Here is a 19,711-nt window from a genome sequence, read left to right on the forward strand (position 1 = left end):
TTCATATTCCATTTGGTTCTTTTTATTAGAAGGTGAGCAATACAGCAAGTAGGGAAATCCCATGGTGAATGGAACCATCACATAAATGCCTTTCTGGAATCCCAACCCTCTACGATCCCCAAAAATGTGCTTTGTGGCTTCAGCAACTTATAAACGGGAAGGGGGAAAATACTGAAAAGGCCACTATTTAATGGTGAAAGGATGAAGCTGTAGCGGTCCTAACCAGCCTAGGACCCAAAAAGAAAATTAAAATCTGCACAGAGCAAGCAAGCCTCTGCCTGCTGAGAGTAAGGCATCCAGGCGCCAACCTGTGAGAGTTCTCAGCGAGCTGAGACGTGCGCGAACGGCGGGGTAGGAGCTGCAGACACACCCGTGGATGGGCGCACACGCCGCCACGCTCCCCAGAGCGGGGGCTGCTACTGGAGGACGTCTGGGTGGTGGTAGCTTCATTTTCCTAAGGGTTTGTGCTATGTTCAGCCAGATTCCGCTCCTCCTTTGGAGTGTGGGGCGACCAGGCCCGGGACTGCCGCTTCTGTTGGTGGTGTCACAGGGCTGTGCAGACACACGCCCCGTACCCCGAGGTGCGTGACCGAAGAGCAAGTGTGGCTTCTGATATGTGCTGCTGCTTCATGAAGCGAAGTGTGCTTCCTCCCAGGTGGGCCTGTCCTGCTGGGCTGGGCTTCCCCATGGGAGTGACAGCGCTCGTCCTTCTGCCGGCACGGCACCAGCTCACCCACTGAGTCTTTCGCTGAGCCTACCCAGCACCCAGGGCAGTGACCTCACTCAGAATCAAAACACTCCTAAGTTCTTCGCAAGTTCTACAACGGATTCTTTCTTCCTGGCTCCCAGCTTTTGCTGGAGATTGGAAGGGGCGAGAAAGGAGAAATATAACCAAGGAAAAACCCCACACTGAATAAATAGGAGAGCCTTCCCATATTCCCAAACAGCCCCTGGAGGCTGCCGGCCCCCATGCTCAGGGCCTCGATGTTCACGTCTAGTCCCCGCCACCCAGAGGATGTAATTTAACCCCCTGCAATCTTGGCTGAGTAAGTAACTGGACTCAAGGGCTATGCTGATGGTCCTCCCATGAGCCCGGGTCAGGGTTCCGTGAACCAGACCCTCCCCTACCGCCCTCTGACACCCTAACAGGGCACCTCTGGGACATGAGCAGCCTTTTTCACTTCGAGCAGCTCCTCAAAGACGTTGACAGCTTCCAGGATCTGGCCAGACCCCCATGGCAATAACATAGCATTTCCTTGTAAGACTTGCCACCACACTAGCCCTGAAAAGTGGGGTCTTGTGGTGCTGGCCACTCAGGCACTGGCGGGGCAGTGGGCTCTGCTTTAGGGGCATGCCGCTGGCTTTCCCGTTCGTGGAGAGGTGATGCACCTGCCACCTGGGGTCACCAGGACAGCACCGCAGGCAAACGCTCTCTCACCCACGTAAATGTGTCAGGGGCACCTGGAATCCCTCTGTGGCTGGCTCCATGCCAGGAACTATGATGCCAGGAAAGGTCGATTTTTATTCCCGGGGGGAGGAAAGGTAGTTAGGGCAGTGATTTTCATGGAGGAAAACGTACAGGGTGGTCCAGAGCTCCACAGCAAAGACACGGAACGCTCTCACGCCCGCCCCACCCCTGGCAGCCAGCCAAGTCACCACCAAGTTGAAGAGGACGCCAGGAAGCACTGCGATGGGCCCCTGTGCCAACCGTGCCCCCCTCCACCGCCCCTCTGCCAGCCTAAGTGATTTTCCCAAGTAGGTGGCTCTCTCTAACGACACAGTCACTAGAGCCTTGATCTAACACATCCCGTTAGCCTTTCACGCGCTGTTTCCACTGAGAAAACGCACGCTGCTCCCGTCCACCTCGGGGCTCCCGAGGGCTCTCAGGTGCGAGAGCGGCCATGAGACTGCTGGGCTGGGCCGTAGGCTCTGCCCCACCAGGGCCCAAGGTATGCCAGCCTTCAGAAGGCACCCTGGTGCACAAGGCATTATACATTCTGGGGCTGTCACCTGATCATCCTGCAGTCACTTGTGCAAAATTGAAACAGTGTGTGGTACTTGCATGTTTCATTCTATACAAAAATCGTCCCTCCCTCCCCTACCCCTATGTTTTAAACATTTATATAAATTTTTATTTAAACAGTAAGTTAGAAATCTTATTTACATTAATTTCTTTGTTCTCCCAAAAGCACACCCCACCCCTTATAGGATATAAATGTTCACCGAAACTGGTTGCGTTATTGTTTTCAGGAGAGAGGGAGAAGAATGAGCCTCCAGCTAAACTGTCCCGACACCTACAAAGAAGCAGGACACGGATCAGAAGCCAGTTTGCCCGGGTCTCGCAGTGTCCTCACTCAGCAGACCCAAGAACAAGGCAGGGTTTGGGTCGTCTCTCCTCTTCTCCACCTCTGAGGTGTGATTTATTTTTGTTTTCTCTTCCCAGTCGCGGACCACCGGGAGCCCTGGGGCATCAGAAAGCCCACGAGGCTGCCAGGGTTTGGGGCTGCTCCGGTACTGGCGTCACCGACCAGTGAGGGGGGCCTGCAGGCTCCACAGGCCCGGGTTCAGGGTCAGTCCCCGGCCGCCGGCAGGCATCACAGTGCATCTTCTTCACTGCAGCCTCCGCCGATCATGAAGCGGAACTCCTGGAGGTTCGAGACGCCGTGGAAGTGAACAAAAGCGCCAGCCACCACGAAGATGTGGAAGAGCTGATGGGAGTGAAACTGGAGCGGGGCGAGGTGGGGGGCGGGTAGAGAGACACATTATTAAACGCTGGCAGAAGGTCCTGAAGATCATCTACGCTGAGCAGGGGCGGGAGTGGATGTGACAGCGCACATTCCAGGCATCCACAGACCTCGGAGCGTCCAGCATGCATAACACATTCTGCTGAGCTGAAGGCCAGCTGTCCCCACAGAAATCAAGCTGCGGCCCTAAGCTCGAGACATGAACACATGCACGCCTGACACTGGGGACCTGGCGGACTCGGGGCAGGTGCTGCCAACAGGCCCCAAAGCCCTGAGGACCCCGTGCTGCCGAGCAGCAGGCGATGGTTAGACACGCGGGTGTTTTCCTCACTGCTGTCATGGACCAGAACATCATTTAAATGCTGCTCTCCAAGGAAACAAAGGGACTTCCAGGATGGGGTAGAGGGTCAAAATACCTGGTGGCTAGAGTTTCCTTCAGCTCTAAGACGCCAGAATTACGTGAAGATATGACATCAAAAGACTAGGAAAGGGGGACTTCCCTGCTGGCGCAGTGGTTAAGAATCCACCTGCCAATGCAGGGGACACGGGTTTGAGCCCTGGTCCGGGAAGATCCCACGTGCCACGGAGCAACTAAGCACGCGTGCCACAACTACCAAAGCCCGCATGCCTAGAGCCCGTGCTCCGCAACAAGAGAAGCCACCGCAATGAGAAGCCCACGCACCGCAACGAAGAGTAGCCCCCACTCGCCGCAACTAGAGAAAGCCCATGCGCAGCAACGAAGACCCAACGCAGCCAAAAATAAATAAATAAAATCAATTAATTTTTTTTAAAAAAAAAGACTAGGAAAGGGACTTCACTGGTGGCGCAGTGGTTAAGAATCTACCCGCCAATGCAGGGGACACGGGTTCGAGCCCTGGTCCAGGAAGATCTCACATGCCACGGAGCAACTAAGCCCATGTGCCACAACTACTGAGCCCGCACATGCCACAACTACTGAGCCCGTGTGCCTAGAGCCCGTGCTCCACAACAAGAGAAGCCACCGCAATGAGAAGCCCGCGCACCGCAACGAAGAGTAGCCCCCGCTCGCCGCAACTAGAGAAAAGCCCATGCGCAGCAACGAAGACCCAACGCAGCCAGAAATAACAATCTTTTTTTTTTTTTTTTTTTAAAAAAAGGACTAGGAAAGCAGGGCCTTTTACTTCCTTCTCAAGTCAGAAGCTGGTCTGCAAGCACGTGACGGTTCTGATCTAACTTGTTCTGTTGGACGCTAGTTCACATCAAAGGGGCTATTGCTCAGTGCACCAAGTAGCACTTCAAAACTTGCACTATTCCCTCAGTATAGTCTCAACGTGAAAAACGGCAAAACTAATTATCAAGGGAAAGACGTTGATTTTAGAAGTGTAAACTAGAGGGATCCGTAAGTCACTTCCCAAGAGATACTTCCTAGGAAACCAAAGGGGATTCATTTTCCAAAAAGGCGGGGAGGGGTGTGAAAATTTCTCCATATCAACGTCAAAACCATGATGAGGCAATCTCAGAAAGATAAATTTGATCATCTGAAGTTCCAAAGATGACCTCAGTTAGCATTTTCTTTTATATGAATAGCTAATCTTTGAAGAGACTAGAGGACCAGCTCAGTCTGTGATAATCAGTAGCTGGATGAGGAGCAGAATCCTGGAAGGTCAGATTCCACGTCAGACAGCACCGCACTGTTGACATGCCTCAGGCCGCCTTCAGTTACAAGACTGTCTATTGGTCCCTTGTATTTTCTGCCCCCTCTCTCCTCCTTTCTTACCATTAACCACATCTAGTTATCCGACCTCCTCTTCCAGCCAAACACGTATATCAGTCCCTCATTACAAATCACTGAATTTTGGTATCAAAAAGGACCTTGGTAAAAACCTGGTCTGTCAGCCTCATCTCATACACGAGGAAACCAGACAAAGAAGGACTAGAAGACCTGCCACACAGCGTAGGGCACAGGAGCACAGACTGAAATTCCACTCCTGCCAGCTAATAGGCAGGGGCGCTGGATAAGGAGTTACCTAATTTCCCGAAGCCTCATTTCCCAAGCTGTCAAGCGAAGGCACTGATAACAGCTGTTACACTTTATGGGGCCAGTGTATCTAACGAGGCCGTGCCTGTAAAGTGCTCCCTCAGCTTTCTGCCAGGCACCAACACATGTCAGTTACCAATAAACACTAGTCAATACTGTATTTACTGTCCAGAGAGATACAAATCATGAGGGAGACTGAGGGCTAGGATACACATCTCTGGATTCTGAGTCTGAAACTTCCTCAACTATTCCACTTCCCCGTCTGCCAATAACCCACTAACAGATGGACGGATAGACACTGACCACCCCTGGCCATACTCACCCAGATGTCACACTTGCCGGGAAAGAAGCGCTCAGGGATGCGGGCAGCATACAGAGCTGCTCCCGTGATATACAGGCTGGCCATCAGCATCAACCAGCCAATCTGCCCTATGGTGGCGGCCTTCAGGAAGCCCTCCGAGATGACATAATGCAAGGTGGGAATGACGCCACTCAGGCCAAGGCCCAAGAACACTCCTGGGAATTGTAAGAACACAGTGAAAATGAGGAAGAAGAACTTTGGCACGGTACCAGTGATTCTGTAAACTGAATATTTCACAGCAGGATGCAACAACATCAGCTTTTTGGTCAAAAGGAAAAAGAAGGTTCTTCAAACTCTGTGATTCTGACATGCAAGACAGCACATCTAAGTTCTAAAAAGGAGATCTATTTACACATGCAAAGAGCCTCCCGCTGAGAAAGGCTTAGCTTATTAACAAGTCAGCAGTCTTCAAGGGGTTTGGAATTATGTTGCTGAGTGTTTTAGAAACAGACAGCTCTAGGGCTTTGCTCAAAGCACCCCTAAATGCTGCTTCTTTAAAGACACAGATTACAGTACAGAGCAGTTTTACATATTTCATCTTCCCTTTGAGGCACCAGACATTCCTGGGGTGAGAGTAGGGTGGAAAGGACAGAGGTGGGGATGAGGAAGGGAGAGGGCCCCAGAGCACCAGTCGACTCCACCACAGCCGACTGCCCTCAAAACCCTCTACAGCAGTGTTTTTCAAACTTCTGGTTATGACCTAGGTTATGAGACAAACTGAGTCTGGATGAGCATTTTTTTTTTTTAATGAACTAGACTAAAATAAAAAATATCAAAAAAAAAATCAGACTGTGTCAAGTGGAGGGTTAAGTGACATTTTGTCCAAGTTTTATAATTTATATATATATATACATATATAAAATAAGACATGTTTAGGGTTGTAACAGAAAATGTCACGATCAAAAAAAGTTTAAAGGTAACGTGGATCTAAAACCACTGTGAAGGGTGTGGGTCAACAAAGCACCACAGGGACGTCCCCCCAGCAGCCAGGAGCTGCTCCCACGTCTGACACACAGATAAGAATGACCTTTGCCAAACAAACCACCATCTGGTAATAAGCTTTCTCAAAAACAAGGTGCCTATTACTTGCTTTGGATGTTACAAGCAAGCGCCCACCGATGTGCGCCAATGCCGAGCGCACACTCGTAGATGACACGGGCGTCCCCGAGGGCGGAGCGAGGGCAGTGCTGGCTCAAGAAGAAAGGAGTCAAGAGGGCCTGCTTCCTACCCCGCCCCCCCCCCCCCCCCGAACACAGCGCGCTCCCGTCTCCTCACTGCGCTTTTCCTCCACGTGCTAATAAGCAGAGGCTGCTCATGGTCGTGCCCATCACTCCCAAAGCCAGAGGCTCAGGAACGTGGTCCCTCTGATGCGCACAGCCCGCGGGCCGTGCAGCTCCACTCAGCCGGAGCGTTCCCATCGCTCGTGCTCCGGGCTGAACACCACAGCTGAGCACCGCTGGGGAAACCGAGTTCTCTGCGAGTTCATGATCAGCCTCTCTATTCAAAACGTTGTTTTCTTGTCCAATACCTGTTCCCCCCAAGATTGAGGCATATCACAGGAAAGGGGGGTACTGAAACCCAGCAGGACCCGGTGGGGCCCTCCCGGGCACAAAAGCCCTTCCGTGTCCCCCATTTCTTATTTGCAGGAAAAAGGTTTCAGCCTCCTAGACCTTTCCTGAGTTCCAAAGGGCAGATTCCAACAGTTACTAATGAGAGGAGTGAGGGAATGCAGAAGCAAAGGCGGAGCAGTCAAGAACAACAGTGCAGGAAAGGGGCACGGTCCGGTTCCTCCTCAAGGGACCCAACCTGATGCATGTCTCAGAGCTCTTCTACAGGAACTGGGGCCCCGCCCGGTGGAGGATGGTGACTTCAGGCTGAGCACAAGCACGGGGACCCCAGACGGGTTGGAACCAGAAGGCCAACGACTGAGGCTCCTGGAACACCACCCCGCTACCCCCCATCAATCAATCAGAGGGAGGTCACACACCATGCAGACCTCCCCCAGATTTTGCCTATAAAAACTGTTCCCCCCAAACCATCGGGGAGTTCAAGTTTTCTGAGCACTAGCCGCCCCAGACTCCGTGTCTGGCGCCTTACAACATAAATGCTGCACTGTCCTCCACCACAAGCCAGGGTCGGCAGGCTGGCACGGCAAGCCGACCCAGGTTTGGTTCAGTAACACTGGGAGCCAACCCTGACCACTGCTCATGTGCTCAAAGAAATCCTCAAAAGGCAAGAGGACAGAGTTACAACAGTGCTCATTAACATGACATTAATTCTCACTTCTAACCTTCTAGGTAACTGCAGATAAACTGTGGCTTGGAGTTTGATACAAAATGGTTTAAAACAAAAAGGTTGAAAGGAAAAGTACTCCTTCTAATACTTCCTGTTCATTCTCAGGAGGTACTGGGTTTGACACTGGGGGGTAGAAAACTTAAGACACAGCCCTGGCTCCAAGGGGTCAGTCGCCAGTCCAGGCCCTCACACAGGAAGTACTCACACAGGAAGGGGCTTTTGGCTTTCCACTGATCTCCAACTAAACAGGCATTATCCTAAATACAAAAAGCCTCTTTATCTCTACATCAAAAAAGATGTGTGGTGCCTCTTTAGAACACAATCAGTTGGGAGTGAAGACTTTTTTTTTTTTACACATCTTAAAATGAAAATACATAGGAAAAAAAAATTTTTTTAATAAAATGAAAATACATAACAAAACAAAAAAATGACAACAAAAAAAGAACTAATCACTATAAAAAGTACACCTTGAGCTGAGAAAGAGGAATCATGATTTTAACAAAGGTTACGGAGCCACAGCCATAAGGACAGTGCACGGGCCTAAACTCACGTACACTGTACTGCCCCAAACACGTCAACTGCGATAGCTCAGCACCCACTCCACTCTGACACCCCTACTACTTTACGAGGCCCTCGAGAACGGGAACCGTGATTTCTCCATCTCTGCATCACAAGTACCTCACGTAATGCTTGGGCAACGGTGACCCTTTAACGAAGCCTGGCAAATAGACGCGCGCCCAGTGCGGGCCCTCTGCGAGCTCTTACCTGCTCTCACCCCCCGGTACTGCGGCGTAGCGAACATGTCCCACTGGGAGACGATAATGGCTGCGATGCCCAGCCCACAGATGACAATCAAGTAGATGAAGCACGGTTGTGGGTTACAGTAGAAAGAATAATAAAGCCAAGGGACAAAGCTTCCCATAATCAGAAGAGCAATACCAGAGTAATCCAGTCTAGGACAGAAAAAAAAAAATCCATTTAATGTTAAAAAATTACTGCCTGCTACAGGTTCCGATCAAAGTTCCCAGCGGATGGTATCAAGGGTTCTGCCACCTCTGCTGGAAGTTTTCCCCTAGCCCATGGACTCTCCATCACTGATCAAATATGGACTTTGCAGATACTTACTTAGAGAAGACACGGGAGACCCCTTCTGAGTGGCAGTAGACTGTGTGGAACAGCCACGAAAAAGAAAGGCAGAGAATGGCCCCCAAGAAGAATAATCCAAAGACCACCTTCTCTTGCAGGGGGGCCACAAAGGAGATGTTTGGACGAAACATATAAAAGATCCCCAGGCACAGGAAGAATACACAACCTAGGGAAGAGTACGGGAAGAGAGAAAGGATTATCCTTTTGAAGATATACTGAAGTGTTATATACTGATTATGTTTTCAATCCTGACATCCAAATCGAAAGTTCCATGAGAACTTTCCAAATTTTTCCAAATAACTGAACCTTATCCAAAATGTTGGTCTACTCCAAACACTGTTGGTATCATGTGCTCCTCAGTTTCACAAACTCAGTATACAGAATAACTTACTACTAATCCAAAAAAGAGAACAGACAATGCCTGCTACTTCTTAAAAAACTAGAAGAGAGTGGCATGGACTTACATATACTACCAAATGTAAAATGGCTAGCTAGTGGGAAGCAGCCGCATAGCACAGGGAGATCAGCTCGGTGCTTTGTGACCACCTAGAGGGGTGGGATAGGGAGGGTGGGACGGAGACGCAAGAGGGAAGAGATATGGGGATATATGTATATGTATATAACACAGCTGATTCACTGTGTTATAAAGCAGAAACTAACACACCATTGTAAAGCAATTATACACCAATAAAGATGTCAAAAAAAAAAAAGATTAAACTAAAAAAGTAGAAAAACCCACTTCTACCTCTAGATCCCATGTGAAATTTCATTTATAAAGTTTTTGGCATATATGTTGTAGCCCAGGTTTCAAAGGCCCATTCCGCATTTTCTTTTGCAGTGAATGCTGATACCTCCAAACTCTGCTAGGAAATACAGTTTCTCTCCACCAATAGCTGTCAAGGAACCTTATGCTTCTCTGGTCCTCACCCGTTGGCCCAACAGATTCGGGAGTTAAGGACAGTGAAACGCCCATTTGGGCCATTTCATAACCAGTTTTTAAACTGTTCTTCACAGTGAGATACCATGTTCTTATTGCCTAGGGAAAGGGCCACTTAACACAAGACAGGCACAGAAACTAAGAAGTTAAACATTTACTAAGTGATTCTGTTTGGTCCATTTAATAAAGCATCTACCCTCGAGTAGAAGTCAGCAACAAACTTGATTGTCTATTCTACTCTCACTGCACTAGCAGTCTGGAACTTGCAGTCACAGTGGAAATCAAATGCGGGATAAGAAATGTACGTCAAATCAGGTAAGGCCAGACTATTCAGTATATTCACAAGGTTGTGCAATCATCACCACTATTTAATTCTAGAACATTTTCATTACCCCAAAAAGAAGTCCTATACCTCTTCAGCCATCTCCCATTCCCCACTAGACAACCCTAGGCAACCACTAATTTACTTTCTGTCTCTATGGATTTCCCCATTCTGGGTATTTCATGTATATGGATCATACAGTACTTGGCCTTTGTGTCCGGCTCCTTCCACTTCGCATGTTTTCAAGGCTCACCCAAGTTGTAGCACATTATCAGCAGTTCACCCCTTCTATGGCCATTATATGGATACACCACATTTTATTCACCCTCAGCTGATACGTGGGTTGTTTCCACTTTCAGCATTATTATGAATAATGGTAAGAACATTTATGTACACATTTTTGTGTGAACATGTTTTCAATTCTCTTGGGTATACACCTAGAATTAAAATTGCCGGTAACTCTGTTTAACTTTCTGAGGAACTGCCAAACTATTTTCTGTGGGCTGCACCATTTTACATTCCACCAGCAATGCACGTGAGTTCTAACCCTTCCACATCCTGGCACAGACTTGATATTTTCCGTTTTCTTGGTAACAGCCATTCCAGTGATGGTGAAGTGGCATCTCACTGCACCTCCGCAAATGACCCAGGATGTTGAGCGTCTTTTCGTGTGTTCACTGGCCGCTTGTATGTCTATTCCGATGCTTTCCCCATTTTTAAAACTGAGTTGTCTTTTTGTTGTTTAGTTGTTAAGAGTTCTTTACTAGACCCCTACCAGATACATGATTTGCAAATATTCTCTCCCATTCTGTGGGTTATCTTTTTACTTTCTTGATAAAGTCCTTTGACATACAAAAGATTTTATTTTTATTTTTTTTTTATTTTTTGGTCACGCTGCACAGCATGTGGGATCTTAGTTCCCCAAACAGGGATTGAACCTGCGTCCCCTGCATTGGAAGGCAGGAGGATTCTTAATCACTGGACCACCAGGGAAGTCCCAAGTTTTTAATTTCGATCAAGTACAATTTATTTTTTCTTTGGTTGCTTATGCTTTAGGTGTCAATTCTAAGAAACTGTCACTTAATCCAAGGTCATAAAGATTTACATCTATGTTCTCTCCTAATGGGTTCATAGTTTTAGCTCTTATGTTTGGGTCTTTGATCCATCTTAATTTTTCTATATGGTGTGAATTAGGAGTCCAACTTCATTCTTTTGCATACTAGTTACTCAGTTTTCCCCAACACCATTTGCTGAAAAGACTGTTCTCTCCCCCACTGCATTCTTTCTTTAATGTGCAATCATGATGGAAAGAAATATCATAGATCACATTCTACTTCAAGCCAAACTGAAATTGAATTGTGAATATTCTAAGTAATGACTTCCAAAAATCAGCTTACTTCTATTAAATAACTACCGTCCTCTCCATGCTCATTAAAATATTATACCCCATTCTGTACAGTGCCTTTTCCTTTGCCTGGTTTAAGGACATGTCTGAAAATCCAGTAGAGAGAAATACAACCCAGTTATCATAAAATCATCGTGTCAACGAGGACTACCACAGAGACAACCACTGAGAAACTTCATCATTAGAAATCCAGAAAACAAAAACGGCAAATCCAAAATACATCTTTTAAGTTCCGTCCTTACCTCAAATACACTGGTGAGGGGAGAAACAGAATGATCACATTATATTACTGCTGTTACATACCTAAGAGATGTGTCCAGATGTTGCCTGTCTCAGTGTGGATTCTGAAAATGCTCTTAAAACAGGCCCGGAAAGAAGGCATAGGGGGCCGGTGTCCATGCAAGAGGAAGTCGTTATCCTTGAGCCAGTCGGGTAGCACATCATGAGGGATTACTCGCCACCGACCTTCCCAGACCTAGAAGAATATTAGCAAATACGTCTGAGTTTAATGTCAACTGAGCAATACTGACAGCTATCTCTTACCACACTGGCTTATGATGAGAAAAAATACCTTATCTTTAGAAAGACAAATAACATTCAAAGGTATAATGTCCTATATTCTGAGGTTTTAAAAACTTGACTGAGGAAAAACATTTTTTTAAAGGCAGGGGATCGGGGGGCGGGGACAGGACTTTTCTTAGGAAAAGGGAAGAGCAAATGAAATGAAGTTATAGAAAATACCCAAAAAGAGTGCTTTCAAGCTCTGTTTCAGTCTGGCTAAAGGTAGGGTGAGGGGGCTGAAGTCCCACCCATACAGACGCCCCTCCTTCATCCTCCACCACAGACTCTACCTCTGAAAAATCCCTGTCGTGTTAAATAAGACCATTTTTATACTTAATATTCCTGTCGGTGAAAAAAGAACATAGAATCACACTTGTGCACCTTCCGCTGAAGTCTCTCCCTCTCCCTCACTCTTTCTCTTCCCATCACAGCAAACGCGGCAAGTAGAGAAGAGCACAGGGGTCAGAAGATCTTGGATCTCTGCCGTTAACTAGTTGAATAAGCTTTAATTAATTACAGAATCCTCAAGCCTCAGCGTCCGCATTTATAAAACGAGGACACGAGTGCTTCGATCACTTGGCGAGGAAGCTGTGAGGACCACAGGAAAGGACCCAAAGCCCTTCACAGATGAGGCGGCAAACCCCAGCGTCCACCCCACAGGTGATACACAGTCCTGCCGTCCCCACAGGCTGCCACCTGAGAGCTCAGGACCGATGCTGGGGAGCCGGCAAAGGGGCTCAGCCCTCCTGCCCTCCGGGCCCCCTCTTTCCTCGCTGTCAGGCCCCCATCAGACTCTAAAGGAAAGGGATCAGGAGTGTGGAAGCCCCTCCTAAAAAGGGTGTGCCTTCACTCTGCTCCTAATCACGTCTCTCAGCCCAGTGAGCTCACACCACAAAATCACTTAAGCCTAAACTAACCTGTTTCTGCTGAGCCAAAAAGATGCAAGGAAGGATGTAGGAACATGTCTACCTGTGGCTTCCACTCTGACATCGACGTCCCTGTGACCAGAAGCACGGCTGAACCCCACACCGGCCAGCCACCATGCCCACCCTTTCCCTCCACAAGAGTCTGCTGTTCTCTGCTCCTCCTAATCCTTCCTTAGGGGCGTTTTCAGAGTACTGATCCTCTGTGGAACTCCAAAGGGAGTGGACACAAACAACTGAAGAATAGCAGTGACACTCTTCACACTCAAACTCACTCTCCCTTCTCTCCCTACCCTCCCCGCTGGCCCTTTCACCTTCCAACTCAAAACCTGAGGCCTGGGCTAATCTGGCCATTCCCTCCCCAAGAGCCTGCTTCACACAAACGCCACCGGGCAAGGGTAGAGCCGTGGGGCTGGCTCGGTGCCCCCTGCAATGTTCCACATCCTGGACATGCACAGCAATCCTAACATACAACAAAATAAAATAATTTGTTACAAGATGCTGCTACTCTGTTTTATTTTGGGAGCATTTTATTTTCTAAGATAGAAATCAATCCTCACCTCCCTCAAGGCAGTTCACAACATGGAAACAGCTCTGCTGTGATCATATGAAAAGTGCTACTGTGTCATCCATCACGCAGCCAAAACAGTCAAAAAGAATGCCGAGTTTCTTACTAGTCACATATGCTTATTACAATGTCAGAGTGACTTTCCCCGTTGTTTCTAAACAAACATTCTGGTGTCTAAAGACTGGGCCAAGGAGCTGTGCTTTCATAATTATACTGGAATAGTGTCATTTTCAGACACTGCACCCGCGTGGTTCAACTTGCAGTGTAGCCAAATGCCAACCCAAACAGGTATTCTCTTTCCCCTCCTGGGGAAGAATAAGGTCACAGCTTAGTCAAAGACACATTTATTTATAAGCTTGACAAGGACAATGCCTAAATCAAACATCTTAGCAATGGTCCACTAGGTTTGTATTAGACCATATAATGCACAAAACTTAATTTACAAAAGTGACCCACAGAACACCTCCTATCCCACATGGGCCTGACGATGCTCGTAAACAGCAACTACTGAAGGCTGGGAAAGAGACACCAAGATCAAACTTGGATACTCTGTAAGCCTAAACGGTTTTATTCCCTATCCCTATAAGAAAAGCTTTTCCAAAAGGGAAAGTACCTGGACTAGCAAGGTGACAGGACACTTCATTTTAAACTGTTTACTTGTTTCCAATCCAAGAAAGAACCCTGTGTCACTAGTTTATCAAGGACGGTCAGGTGCTGGGCCGCGGTGTGTGGGGCGACCCAGGAAGCCTCTCCCTCTGATCACAGACACACTGCTAGCGGATGATAAGGGGTTGGTAATAATCACTACTTTTCCTTCAGTAAATTATAGTCTGTAGCAAAAAAGTGCCCATTTATTCACCCATTAGCTCTTAAACTGGAAAGTTTTATCTGCTTTATTCTCTACTCTTGGTTCAGAAGGGAGAACAAAAAGACAGTCAAGTTAGCTACAGGACCCCACGGATCCATTAATATAAAAGTCCCTAATGGCCGGACACTGAATATCGAACTTTGAGATTTAACACCAAACTTGCTTTTTGAAAAACAAAATATATCTTTTGTATCCCTTTGTGCCAATTCTCCAGAGACACTGATTACTAGAATGGGTCTATTGTTTTGCTTGGCTTTTTCTTCACCAGTTTTCAAACACTGATTCAAATTTCCGAGGCTCTAAAAGTAGATCCATAAATGATTAGACCCTCCCACCACTCCTCCCCACCCCCTACTCCCCCCACCTCCCAATCCCTCTGTCTTGGAAGAGATGTCTATATCCAGATTATAACATTCTCTTCTCAGCTCTGGTCCAAAGTATAGGACTCTAAGTCAACTGGCCCCAATTATTTCTAGAATCATTGTGAATGTAGGAAAACCTAAATTTAGTTTTCAGGATCTACGACTACATGCATAAAAAGTCTTGGTTTCATAAAACTCATGAAAAAGCTAAGTGTCAGAAAAATTTTTCTCTAAATGATCAAGAGTCCTTCAAAAATGTTTAATACATGAATTTACACACACACACACACACACACACACACACACACACACACACACACTGAATTGTGCTGACCTGAGGTCATGCCTGCCAGGGCTCCTATGGATCAGATGGACCAAGCGGCTATACCCGTACCAGGGTCCCTGACCATTTTCTCTAAACAAGCAACCCCAATTCCAGTTACCATTTGAGGGGGGAAGAAAATCCCCACATGGATCCTAATGAATCAGAAAACACAGCTACACTGAAGATACTAGATGTGTGTGAAAACTGGGCAGTTCCTATCTGAAGAGGAGTCTGATTAGCCACACAAGCCCTAGGAGAGTAGCACATTTGCTATCACAGTAGAACAGATTCAAAGGACCTGGAGATGGCACTTCAGTATCTCCAGGCATCGAACACCCCCAATTTTTTCATTCTGTCTTGTCTAAATGGTCAACAAGACATCTCCTCTGTGAACCTATTTTCAGGAAAGCCTTGTTTCCCAGCTGGATAATGTAGTGTTAGCAAACCTTTATCACGGCTGTGCAGGCAAACAAAGAACTTGTGCCTTCAACAGGGTTAAAGTCTTGACACTGCTTCTGCCCCCCACACCGCCACACGCCTCTCTCCTTAAAGATTCCTGTTTGGGAAGGACTAAACATACAGCATGGAAACAACAAGAAAGGGCCACCTTACCTTACACACAAACTCTTCCATTCTCTCCATGGCGTGGTGGGCTTGTAAGAGGGGGGACATGCCCATAAACCCCTCGTCCTCCTGAGACGCTCCATCACCGCACTGACGTTCCTCCAAGCTCTGCAAGGCAATCACAGAAACAGTCAGGGACAGAGACCAGGAGCCAAAGGAACCAAACAATACCTTTTCCTTGAAGAATTACAATGAGATTCTCTTAAGGCCAAAACAAGGCTCAGACAAGTAACAATACAGGAAGTAAGGTCTGTTTATTATAGAATTGTTATGAATACTGAAAATGAACAAGAGGTGCCTGATTCTTCTCTGACAGACAACTGAACTATGGCAGCAGCATTCCTATTCAAGGAGTAGCCTTGAATGCTTTGTTTTTCGTTTTAAGAATTATACCCATAGACCACATAATACTATTACACATATAAAGTTGAGAGATTATTGAGGGGAAATCTCCAAGAATCCCACCTGGCACATGTGAAATAAATACAATGTGGTAAGTGCTCTAGGGGAAAAGAAAGAAAGGAGGAAAAAAACTACATTTACTAAATTCTTAAAATACACCAAGCACAAAGGAAAGGCCATCTAACTTAATCCTGACAACCACCTTACTAGATTAGTATTCTTATCTAAACATATAAAGAACATTAGGCCCAAGGTTAAAACTAACAAAGTGGAAAAGTAAAAAACGACGAAACCCCTCGTCTTTGCACACAGGTGAGGAAACGCTCACTGTGTCTGGGGAAATGCAGGAAGACGTGACAACCTGCAGTCTCCAGGTCCAGGTGCCTGCTGGTTTAGAGGAAGTGAAGTTGTAAGAAGGGCAATGAACTAGAACTCAGGAGACGCCAGGAGTGAGCCTGGTTTAACCACTAACGTCGATGGTCTTCTAGACGGGTCTCTCAACCTTTCTGAGCCTCAATTTTCTCATTTCCATCTAAAAGGAGAAGTTTAAGTCTCTCCAGTCTTCTCCATTCTCTACAATTTGGTGGTTCTGTCACTCAGTGAATAATGACACCACAGGAAACTGCTTCCTAAGCTAAGTGTCTGCCAGGTGAACAGCTGCTCACATAAGTGCCTGAGGGAGTGAACTGATCCTCTCTCTGCAATCAGAAAACCAGCCGGGGAGGCTGAGCGCACGGAGGTCATCTACCACAAAACTTGAATTTGAACACGTTTCAAAAGAAATCCGAAGATTTTACTTTATTTTCTTCACTTTTCAAGATAACTAGAGGCTATTAAGCAGCGTGTGAGACATGCTATGCACCCAATCTCAATTTTTAAAAAATTATGCTCTCCAAGAAAACTATCTTGAATCTGCTTCTCTACTATTCTCACCAATAAAACCCCCTCCCCTTCTCTACTTACCTAAAACTTACCTTCCTGCCCCTCCATGCCAGCCCATCACCATCATGTTCCTGTTTAAACCTCTTAAACTACTCTCGCATAGTGTTTCTCTACCTTTCCTTCAAGAAGGTTCCACGTTTCCCTCCCACACCCCTCCACTTTTCTAGGAACATTTTTTGGATTGCTTCCCCCAATCCTGTGAAATTTCAATGACACAGATATTAACACAGCTGTCTGGAGGGCTACAAACCATTGTAACATTTCAATGTGTTTCACTCCCCTCAAACAAGAAGCCATTTTCACCAGAAAATGTAGGCTCCACCTAACCTATAACATGCCTCCTCTTCTGAATTTCTTCAGCACTTCAAGTCCAGACTGCTCATCTGACAACTAATATACAGCTCTTGTTCACTGGCTTACACTGTTTTATTTCATATTTGATAGAATGTTACTTTTTCACTGTAACGCTTCCTAAACTAGATTTTAAGTGTATGTTTGTCTTCTTCCATTGCTCCCAGAACAGCTCTGTGCCAATATTTTATATACTTACAAAGTTGCTAGATTAATTAATGCTTTAAAAGATTTAAGGACTGTGCCTTATTAAACAAAATAAAAGTGATAAAATTCCATTAAATCATCAATTATGTGAAAACTGAAAATAGACAACAGCTTGAAATGATTAGCGGACTGATTTTTTGAAGTATAAAATGTAAATTTATATAAAACATAAAATAGGTCCAATATTTATGCATGTTTAACATGTAGTTCATTCTTCACAAAGAGAAACAGAAACATGGATTCAATCTTGATTCTCAGACAAATAAATCATGCCAGCAGTTTCCAATAAAACTACAAATAAGCACAAAGAACACAGTTAAACGTTTCCTGTACTATCAAAAGTAAAACCTGACTAAGTTGCAGACAGTCTGAGATACCAATGGGATCAAGTGCACTTGGCTTCATGCAGGACCACTGATAGGGAAAGGCAAGGATAGGGAAAGGCAAGGCAGCCTCACTGGCAGAAGCAAAGGCACTTCACATAGGCAACCTTTACTACAGACTGAGGTAAGGAAGATGAGGAGAGGGCGCCTCTCTGGCTGGGCACCCACCACTGTCCACGTCTACAAGAAAGAGAGATGAACGCTTCAACTCCCCGTCACAGGGAGGGAGGAGAACAATGGCACTGCTATGGGGAAGGACAGCTTTGCTTCTCAGCAGTGCTTAACACATGTTTATTACAAGAAAACAGAAAACATTGAGAATGCAAGATGTATGGTCTCGGTTGAACACCAAACAGGGGAAAAAACTGTTTATTCACTTAAACAGTTTTTAGGAAAAGTTGTCTTGCCAATGGATGAAAGTGAGTCTGAAGCCAGATAAACCTTGACTAATGATAAATTGTGTAATCTTTGACAAAATTATATACAATCTCACTAAGCCTCAGTTTCCTCATCTGCAAAATGATTTTAACAACACTGCACATCTGTTTAAGGAACAAAGATAATGAATAAAAGAAACTATTCCAGGGCCTAGGACTCGGGCAATAAATAAGTGATGGTCTTTCTCATGATGATGGGCTACGTACTGAGAACACTGAAGTAGGTGCCACAGCCTAGTGGGGAAGGCACCCATGTAAGCAAAAAAAAAAAAAAAAAAAAAAAAACACCACAGCAATGAGCTAGTCTATAGTATGGACAAGGTCTGATGCAAACAGAAAAGAGAAAAGTTAACTCTGGCACTGCTAGAAAGTTTTCCAGAAAGGTAACATCTGAAGCAAGGCCTGGAAAATGTGTTAAGAGTTCACCAGTCAGGGCTTCCCTGGTGGCGCAGTGGTTGAGAATCTGCCTGCCAATGCAGGGGACATGGGTTCGAGCCCTGGTCTGGGAGGATCCCACATGCCGCGGAGCAACTAGGCCCGTGAGCCACAATTACTGAGCCTGCGCGTCTGGAGCCTGTGCTCCGCTACAAGAGAGGCCGCGATAACGAGAGGCCTGCGCACCGTGATGAAGAGTGGCCCCCACTTGCGGCAACTAGAGAAAGCCCTCGCACAGAAACGAAGACCCAACACAGCCATAAATAAATAAACAAACAAACAAACCCAAAGTTAAAAAAAAAAAGAGTTCACCAGTCAGGCATGACAGGGAAAGGTAACAGCCCGAATCCAAAAACACAGAGGGAAGTAAAAGCTCCATACAAAGAGTACAGAGTTTAGCACAGCTGTGGCAACAAAGTAAACGTGATGTGAGGCCAAAGGAGGTGAGTAAGGAAACAATCCAAATGCCTGTGGATGAGGGAAGAGACCCAGCCTAGCTAACAATAGAATACTAGTCAGTCATAAAAAGGAATGAAGAGTGGATACAGAAGATGTGGTGCACATATACAATGGAATATTACTCAGCCATTAAAAAGAATGAAATAATGCCATCTGCAGCAACATGGATGGACCTAGAGATTGTCATACTGGGTGAAATAAGTCAGACAAAGAGAAATATCGTATGCTGACATGCAGAATCTGAAAAAAAAAAAAAAGATACAAATGAACTTATTTACAAAACAGAAACAGACTCACAGACTTAGAGAACAAACTTATGGTTACAATGGGAGGGGGGGATAGTTAGGGAGTTTGGGATTGACATGTACACAAGGCTATATTTAAAATAGATAACCAACAGGGACCTACTGTATAGCACAGGGAACTGTGCTCAATATTCTGTAACAACCTAACTGGGAAAAGAGTTTGAAAAAGAATAGATACATGTGTACATATAATTGAATCACTTTGTTGTACACCTGAAACTAACACATTGTTAATCAACGATACTCCAACATAAAACAGAAAGTTTAAAAAAAAAAAAAAAAAGGAATGAAGTTCTGGCGCAGGCCACCACAGGGATAAACTTTGAGAACAT

General features: G+C 46.0%; 1 protein-coding gene across 1 annotated transcript in view; it reads right to left on the bottom strand.

Moving 5' to 3' along the window:
- The window catches only part of ADIPOR2 (adiponectin receptor 2), a 52,604-nt gene continuing 32,893 nt past the window's right edge, over window positions 1-19,711 (bottom strand). The window contains exons 3-8 of the mRNA XM_068559916.1: window positions 15,447-15,566; window positions 11,531-11,702; window positions 8,543-8,729; window positions 8,183-8,370; window positions 5,084-5,277; window positions 1-2,723 (exon numbers count right to left, since the gene is read on the bottom strand). Of these exons, the coding sequence (XP_068416017.1) occupies window positions 2,595-2,723; window positions 5,084-5,277; window positions 8,183-8,370; window positions 8,543-8,729; window positions 11,531-11,702; window positions 15,447-15,566 (990 nt within the window). The 3' untranslated portion in view covers window positions 1-2,594. The remainder of the gene's footprint in view (window positions 2,724-5,083; window positions 5,278-8,182; window positions 8,371-8,542; window positions 8,730-11,530; window positions 11,703-15,446; window positions 15,567-19,711) is intronic.

This window comes from Eschrichtius robustus, chromosome 13 (assembly GCF_028021215.1).
Source record: "Eschrichtius robustus isolate mEscRob2 chromosome 13, mEscRob2.pri, whole genome shotgun sequence".
Taxonomy (NCBI): domain Eukaryota; kingdom Metazoa; phylum Chordata; class Mammalia; order Artiodactyla; family Eschrichtiidae; genus Eschrichtius; species Eschrichtius robustus.